At 39.1% G+C, this 9036-nt stretch overlaps 1 protein-coding gene across 2 annotated transcripts in view; it reads left to right on the top strand.

Moving 5' to 3' along the window:
* Positions 1-1937: 1937 nt before the first annotated feature.
* The window catches only part of LOC120085760 (30S ribosomal protein S1 homolog B), a 17580-nt gene continuing 10481 nt past the window's right edge, over positions 1938-9036 (top strand). For both annotated transcript variants that reach the window (XR_005484029.1, XM_039041943.1), the window contains exons 1-3: positions 1938-2328; positions 3377-3536; positions 3811-3872. Coding sequence is in view for 1 of the 2 variants with exons in the window: in XM_039041943.1 (XP_038897871.1) it covers positions 2098-2328; positions 3377-3536; positions 3811-3872 (453 nt within the window). In the remaining variant the exon portion in view is untranslated. The remainder of the gene's footprint in view (positions 2329-3376; positions 3537-3810; positions 3873-9036) is intronic.

The following is a 9036-nucleotide window of genomic DNA, read 5'->3' as shown; positions in this document are numbered from 1 at the left end:
CCCACATCTGATTTCCTTCAGTAATTCGAAATCGATTTCATTTGTTCTAATAGAAGGGCCTATGATTTTTCTAATCTTAAGGAGCTGTTTAGGACACTGAGTTGAGATAGAATGTCTGGAGCTCATATGTATGTGGAGTTCATATGTCTGTGTTTGGAGTACATAGTTGAGTTCATATATCTGGGGTATCTAGTGCATTTTTTTAACTCTAAATAATTTACTTTTATAATTACTATTTTATTTTGAAAATTTTTTATTCAATAATTCTACCAAGTTTTGTTTGAATAAAATATGAATTGCAATTTTTTCTTTTAATTTTTAAAGTTTTTCTTTCTTTCTTTCTTTCTTTTTTAGGTAATGAACAATAGTTAACCCATTACATTTCCAGAAGAAATATGGTTAATAAAATAAAAAACCACAGAGAAATCAAAATTTTTTATTCCTAATTTTTCTCAATGAATTTCTATCATATTCTTCTTCTTTTTTTTTCCTATTGTTACTCTATATTTTTACTCTGTCATCAATTTTTAATTGAATCTCCCCCATCGTCTTAGTAGTCAATGGAATGTCACCACATGTTTCAATAATTTCACTTTCAATTCATCCAAATTTGGAGGATCATTAGAGAATAAATCTCCATTTTCCACTAATTCTTGCTAGAAAATGTTCCAAGAAAAAAAATCTTCATTTTATGGTTTTTTTTTGTTATATGTTACATAATTTTCAACTACATATATACTTTTCGTCTAAATATTCTTAATACTCTTTTGATATGTGAATTCAATTAAATAAAAATATATTTTATAATTTTTTATGTGTAAATATTGCACTTAATGTAGACAAAATACTATTATTTATATAATTAACGACCCTACAACATACTTTAACAGTCATCAGTCTTATAATAATTGGAAGTGGTAGTCAAAGTTGATTGTTGAAGATGATTTTCATTGGAGTTTGTAGTTGGGAGGTGGTTGTCAGAGCTTGAAATTGGTCGCTTGAATGTGGTATGGAGCTTGATCGTCGAAGTTTGTCGTCGGAGATGGTTTTCGGAGCCCGGAGTTGGTCGCACGAAGGTGGTCGTTGAAGTGATCACCGAAGATGATTTCACTGGAGTTTGTAGTTGGAGGTGATTGTTGAAAGCCCTTTGGTTGAGTGAGTTTGTTGTTGGAGGTGTGTTGGAGCCTTTGGTTGAGTGAGTTTGTCGTCGGATGTGGTTATCGAAGAGTTTGGTTCGTCAAGTTGTTCATTGAAGGTGATTTTCGTCGAAGTTTATAGTCGAAGGTGGTTGTCCAGCTTGAAATTAGTCGTCGCAGTTGGTCGTGCAAAAGTGGTCGTTGGAGTTGGGTCACCGGAGCTTTAATCTGAGTTGGTTTGCCGGAGTTGGTCGCGCAAAGGTTGTGCGGAAACCAGAGTTGGTCATCGAAAGTTGTCATTGAAGGTGGTTGTCGGAGCCCGAAGTTGATCGTCGGAGTTGTCACCAAGCGTGGTTGTCGGAGTTTCATCGGAGGTGGATGTCAAATGCAAAGTTGTTTGGTTGGAGTTTTTCATCAGAGGTGGTTGTTTGAAGTCCAGAGTTGTTCGTCAGAGTTGTTCATTAGAGGTGGTTATATGAGTCTAGAGTTAGTTCTCGGGATGTGATAACGATAGTCGCTGATAGTGGTCGATGGGTGGAGCCGATTAGAATATTGCGAAGAACGGAGAGTTAGGTGAATTGGGGTGAGTTGATAAAATATATCAACTCAACTCCACCAACATTGGTCAAACATCGAGTTGGTATATTATATCTTCTTTAGGACTAAAATTACATATTACAAAAACGATAATTTATTCTAAATATGACTTGGTTGATTGAGATATGTATACTCGATAAAAGGAACAAGGAAACAAAAAAAAAAGAAACAAGAGGTTTGAATCCAGCTTTCTATAGGAAAGAAAGGAAATGTGAGACGTGTATGTTTTTGCGTCACGTAAATAACCGATGGGTTCCTATCGGAATTGCAACAGTTGGTGGCTTTCCATTTGGACCCCAATCCGAATGTTTTCCCACTACGCTCCTCCCCGCCATTTCCTTCTCCTCCTCAACTCTCTCTGAACATGCCAATCTTTGCTGCAACACTCGGATCTGTCTTTGCTCATTCCTTTCTCTCACTCCTCGCCTCCACTACTGATGGGGCTTCTTCAACCTCCTTCATTTTACCCCAAAAATCCCCCTCTAAACGCCCTTCCAACTTCCCCGCCAGAGTTTCCCTCTCCGGGAAACCCGACCCTATTGCCGGAGTTCTGGACACTTCCCCTTCCTCCCCGGAATCACTTCGACGTGCGCGGGTGAGTACATTCTTCATCCTTTCTCTTTTATGTATGTTGTGAAGCTTACTTTGCTGTTTACAATTTGAAGTAGTAAGTTTTCTGAATTTGAACTTCCTGTTGTCGAAAACTGAAAGATTGAGTGGATTTAGAGAGAAATGGCAGTGAACGTTTGCTGCTTGCTAAGTCTATGGTGGTGGAAGCGGGGAGGAATTGGCTTATCTTAGTTGCAGTTACAACTAAGTGAGATCTAGCACAAAGATTTTAGAAGAAATTATAAAGCACCATCATGCTGTGTTTTGATGAAAGGCCAGCTAGAAGCTCATCAGCCAAAGCTTCTCGCAGATTTTGACAAAATAATTTCTAAAAATTAGGTCCATAGTCCAAATTTATTACTTTTGCAAAATTGGCAAATCACAAGTTCAATCTATGAAATGTCAAGAAAGTACGGACACACTTGATATACTACTGATATACACTTGATACTTATGATACGCTCGATACATTCGATACACTTCACACACTAAAAAGTATCATATCTGCAAAATGAGAAAAATGTGTGACACACTTTAAATATCCTATTCTTAAATTGCTACCCACTGTAATTTCCAAAAGAAAAAGTTGACTTTTTATCCCAATATGATGCACGCCAGCTGAGGAGTATAGCTCTACATAAGGGTTTCGAGTGATGCAATTCATTTTATGGTAAATAATATAACAAACCTAACATGTGTAACGAGATAGTAGGTGAAAAAAATTACTAATACTAACTTTGTGATTACAAACGCAAGGAAATATTAAAGGAATTGTAGTAGGAGAAGAGAAGTGTTGCATTCCATAAAACGTCGAAGTTTATTCTTTGTAGATTGAGTTGCCAAGATCCAACAGTGTTCGTAAATGCATTTCGTTAATATTTAATAACATTTATAATGATATTGGCCATGCTTAATTAGGCACTTGCTAGAACTAATTTAACATTTCCCATGAAAAGTCTATACTTAGCCTGAGTTTCTAGTATGACCATCGTTTAACTCTCATAATCTAATACTTGGTTTCTGCAAAGAAGTAGAGATCTGCTGATTGGAAGGCAGCGAGGGAATACCTTGATAATGGATTTATCTACGAGGGTAGGATTGAAGGTTCAAATGCTGGAGGTTTACTTGTCCGATTTTATTCTCTTATGGGGTTTCTTCCATTCCCTCAATTGAGCCCGTCCCATTCTTGTAAAGGTACAAGTTTTCTTAATCCTCTGTGCTATATTTTTAATTTTGTCATAAAGATGCCTTGATAACAAGTCCTATATTACTTTTATTCATAGTAGGTTCTGAAGTAAGATTATTCGGAAATATTATGCTACCCTTTTTACTTGGTCGTTCCTTGGGATAAATTCTATGGAGACGAAGTCAGCAGCTTACCTAATAATGACTTAAATTGCTTGAGGTAGATGTGTTTCAAACTTTTAACATGCTTCCTCCCTCCCCTTCCCTTCTGAATTTCTTGCAGAACCATACAAGAGTATTCAAGATATTGCAAAAAGCTTAATTGGTTCGCTTATATCAGTGAAGGTAGTTAGCTTCTATGGCTGTCCATAATTTTTATCATTTATGGCTCCGAAAGCGTCTCTTCTAACTAGCTGAAGACTGGTATACCTCTACATACTTCGTCACTCCCTAGGTTTTACTGCTGAGAGAAATTAGCAGACTTAGAGTCCAACATGAACACACTAGGTCACGTGTCAAACAGAAGTCCAACACACCAAAATAAAACTTTACTTTTTATATTTGTTTCTTCGATTTTTTCAGTTTTTAGGTTACATCCAAAAGAGGGAGTCATATTATAGATGGTTTGGATAATGTACGCACCCAATTGCATGCCAAACACCAACTTTTGTCTTGGAGGAAGTAAAGTACTCTGCAACCATGAATTAGCTTTGAGGCTTGCTATATTTATTATTTTTTATTTCTTTTTCTGTTTATTTATTTAAAAGAAACGATCATTGTATTGAACCAAAAGCAAGACAACTTAGGGGTTGGGGGAAGAGGAAACCTCTGACCAACAAATTACAAAAGTGCAGCGCCCACTTCACTGTCACTAATTACTGTGAAGTGGCTGGAGTCACAAAAGAAGATTTTGTGGTTCTCACATCACCAAGAGGTTGTATGTTGTACACTACTACAAAAAGAATCCGTCGAGGTATGATTTCCTTAAATAATTCTCCAATGTTTCTCTTTCCAATAAACCAAAGAGTAGGTAATTGAATTCCATAAGATTCTAGCTTTTCCTTTAAATTTCAGACATTGAATACTCTCAATTAGGCATAGCCATAGATCCACAGAAGCTAGGAGGGAGATAGCAAGTTCAAATGATTGAAAATAAAGCTCCACACTTTCTAAGCAAAATAGCAGCAGAGGAAAAATGGTACAGTGATTCCATGTCTCTAAAGCAAAGGCATCAGATGGAAGGAGAAAGAGTCCAGTGAGGAAACTTTCTCTGAACTCTGTTTTGGGTGTTCGGGCTCCTGTTCAATAAAGACCAAGTAAAGACCTTTACTTTCTTGGGGACTTCAAAGTTGCAAACTTTGTCCACCTCTTGAACTTTGAGGATCGTCCTTGGTTTAGTGAGATGTATAAAGGCTGACCTAACAGAGTGTCCTAGACATGTCAAGCTTCCACCTGACACCATCAAAGCCCCTGTGAAATTGCACCAACTCAAGTAAGCCTGTGAACATATCCCATCTCGATAATTCCCTATCAAACAGTTTTCTACAAATACCTAAGTTCCACATCTGCTCTGAGGCAACCCAGCAATTAGCAATAGAAGCCCCCTATTTAGACCAGAGGCCATAGGAGTCAGGAAAAACTAAGGATAAATAGGTTTCCCCATGCCAAGAGTCTTCCCAAAAACACATGTGATGCTTGTTAGACACCCTGAACTGAACAGAATTGACAAAGACATCTCTGTTTTTATCTACATCCACCCACGGTCTGCTCCTATCCGAGCCTTTAGAAGGTTTGGCAATCCAGCCCTAATTCTCTACCCAAGACAAAGGGGTGTACGACTCTTCAAAGTCAAGGGGGAGGATGGCTTTCTTAAATGAGTTAGGGGATCTCTTTAGTCTTTGTAATTCGAACCGATGTATTGCTGGTGACTTTAACTTAACCTGATCCCATGATGAAAAGGCGCCTGTGGGGAGAGCAAATAGGTCTGTGAGAAATTTTAATCTGTTTATTGAGGGAGGCACGCTGGTTGATCCTCTGCCGCTGAACGGGAGGTTTACGTGGGACAACAGTAGAGCTAGAAGTATGATTGATAGGTTTTTGTTTTCTTCGGATTGGATTGAGTTATTTGGGGAGATTCGTCAGGTGGTTGGCCCAAGGGTCACCTCAGATCTATCATTCTTTCCTCGGGTTTTCAAAAGTGGGGGTCTAGTCCTTTTTGGTTTGAGAATATATGGCTTCAACATCTGTCCTTTAAAGCCCGCATATCCTCCTGGTGGAACTCTCCCATTCGGGGGAAGTGGGAAGGGTTTAGATTTGGAAGTAAGTTTAAGGCGTTAAAAAGGGAACTTAAGGCCTGGAACAGAGACGTGTTTGGAGACATTAAGGCAAAGAAAAGTGAACTGGTGGCTAGAATAAGAGATATTGACGAGTTGGAGTTGGATGGTCCTCTGGAGGAAGCTTTAAAAGTGGACAAGGAGTTCTGCAAATGTCAATTTGCCGAGGTGGTAAGAAAGGAGTCCTGTTCTTGGAGGCAAAAAATGAAAGTGGCTTTGGCTAAAGATGGTGATTGTGGCACTACTTTTTTCCACAAGATACCTAGTGGTGCCCCTTGATTAAGGATTTTGGCGAGACTATTAAGGAGGACATAGATGTTGAGGAGGAGGTTACATCCTTCTTTGCAAGTATATACGGGCCAGAGGTTACTCCTAAACCGTTTATTTAGGGGATTGACTGGAATCCTATTTCTCCTAGGGAAAGGGAGGGGTTGACAGTTCCATCTTCTATGGAAGAAATCAAGAAGGTTGTTTTTGCAAGTGATAGGTCTAAGTCCCCAGATCCCAATGGATTTTCTTTAGCTTTCTATCAAGAAAATTGGGATCTGGTCAAAGTGGATCTATTTAAGCTCTTTCAGGAATTCTTTGAAAGGGGTATTATGGATAGGTCGATGATGGAAACGTACGTTTGTCTCATTCCTAAAAAGGATAACGTGACTAGGGTGAATTTAGACCAATCAGCTTAATTACAAGCACGTATAAGATTATTGCACAAGTGTTGGCTAATCGCTTGAGAATGGTGCTTCCGTCAACAATCTCTTAAACGCAAGGTGTTTTTATAGCTGAGAGAGAGATTTTGGGCCAAGCTCTTGTGGCTAACGAAGCTATAAAGGAGTATAGGCAAAAGAAGAAAGAGGGAGTGTTATTTAAGATTGACTTCGATAAGGCCTATGATCATGTGGATTGGGACTTCCTGGACAAAGTGATGGAAAAGAAGGGCTTCGATTATAGATGGGGAATGTGGATGTGGGGCTATCTGAGAAATGTGACTTTCTCTTTCTTATAAATGACAATCCTAGAGGTAAAGTGGTGGCCACGAGAGACCTTAAGCAAGGTGACCCTTTATCTCCTTTTCTTTTCCTTCTTGTGATGGATGAGTAGTTTGGTGAGGAAGTGTGTTGAAGGAAGTATTTTCATCCCTTTAAGGTGGGGGAGGAAAGAATTACTCTTTCGCATCTCCAATTTGCAGATAGCACACTTTTCTTTTGCTCTGGTAACGAGAACTCGTTTTTAACTTTGAATCACATTCTAGCTGTTTTTGAAGAAATTTCGGGTTTGAAAATCAACAGGGGAAAGTGTAGCATTATGGGGATCAACGGTAAGGAGGAGAAGCTTAAGAGATGGTTGGAGTTGGTAGGGTGTGAGGTTGGGATGCTTCCTTCATCCTATCTTGGCTTGCCTCTCGGGAGTAATTCAAAGGCAGTTGCTCTTTGGGATCCGGTAGTGGATAAGGTTAGGAAGAGATTAGTGTCTTGGAAAAATGATGTAGTAGGATTAGGATAAGTTAGGGTAATATGGTCAAATCCTTAATTGATTAGGATTGGGATTAGTTTCCATGATTGATTAAAATTAGGATTAGTTTCCTTGGTTTATTAGGATTAAGATTAGTTTGTTTTCCAATTCTCTATAAATAGAGAGATTATCTTCTTGTATTGGCAACTTTTGATTCATAATAAAGACTTTGATTTTATTATTGGAGATTTCTTTTCTTTTATCTCCTAGGCTACATAAAAAAATGGTACTTTTCTAAGGCTGAAAGACTTACTTTGATTGGATATGTTCTATTTAGCCTTCCTATTTATTTCTTCTCCCTTTTCAGAGCCCCTTGTAAGGTGTAAGAGTCTGGAGAAGTTAATGCGTGATTTTTTTTGGGGAGGGGCTCGCATTTGATTTGGTGGGAGGTTATTGAGAAGCCTATTGGAAAAGGAGGTCTTGAGATTGGAAATCTTAGGTTACGTAACAAGGCCTTACTAGCTAAGTGGTTATGTCTCTTCTATTCCAAGCCCAACTCTTTATGGCGTTAGATTGTTGTAAGCAAATACGGTCCCATCCTTTTGAGTGGTTGTCCAAGGGGTCTCATCGAAACTTATGGAGGGACATCTCAAAAGAGCTCCTGCCTTTTGCGGAGTTAATTTAGTGTGTGGTGGGGGAGGGGAGGGATACTTATTTATGGGAGGATCATTGGGTGAGCGAGAGGCCTCTTTGTGCCTTATATCCTAGACTCTACCATTTGTCGGTTCTTAAAAACCACTTTGTTGCTGACTTTCTTGTGTGGTCAAGGAATTCGTGCTCTTTCCCATTCAGGATTAGTCGTAATCTGTCTGATAGAGAGTCGTTGGATGTTGCTTCTTATACTTATTTATGGGAGGATCATTGGGTGAGCGAGAGGCCTCATTGTGCCTTATATCCTAGACTCTACCATTTGTCGGGTCTTAAAAACCACTTTGTTGCTGACTTTCTTGTGTGGTCAAGGAATTCGTGCTCTTTCCCATTCGGGATTAGTCGTAATCTGTCTGATAGAGAGTCGTTGGATGTTGCTTCTTTTCTTTCTTTGCTTGAGAATCACTCTTTTAGGCAGGGGAGAAGGGATGTGAGGGTTTGGAGACCCAATCCATTGGAGGGGTTTTCGTGTAAGTTCTTTTTTCAGAGTCTTGTGGACCATTCTCCCTTAGATGTTTCGGTCTCTTCGGTCATTTGGAGGATTAAGGTTCCTAGGTGTTTTAATTCTATAGTTAGAGTTTTCCATTCTTGTCAATATTTTGTGATATTTTCCTTTTCTATGCTTTGTACTCTTGTATATATTCATATCTTTGGTGAATGAATAAAGCATTATGATTCTTTCTCAAACCTACGAGTTTTACATGGTATCAGAGCTCTCTAAATAAACTTAGGGTTTTTGTGAACCTTAGGGTTTGAGAATTTAAAACCCATTTGTGATACGTTTAGGGTTTTGTGGAGAGGTGAGTTTACTCTTTTGCTCACAGTCACCGTCTTCGGTTTGTTCACCGTCGTTAACCGCCGCCGTCGCAATCATCAGCCGCCGCCGCCGCCTCCGCCGAAAAAAAAAAGGCTGTTTTTTTGACACCGCCCATTCCAACGAGAAGCCCAGCCACCGATCTACAAAACCCCAAAGTTTGGTTGCCATCTGACCAGCGCATGACGCTCACGCGCCGATT

Source organism: Benincasa hispida, chromosome 1 (genome assembly GCF_009727055.1).
Source record: "Benincasa hispida cultivar B227 chromosome 1, ASM972705v1, whole genome shotgun sequence".
NCBI lineage: Eukaryota > Viridiplantae > Streptophyta > Magnoliopsida > Cucurbitales > Cucurbitaceae > Benincasa > Benincasa hispida.
The sequence above is the reverse complement of the archived record's forward strand: the minus strand, read 5'-3'. Positions and strand labels throughout refer to the sequence as shown.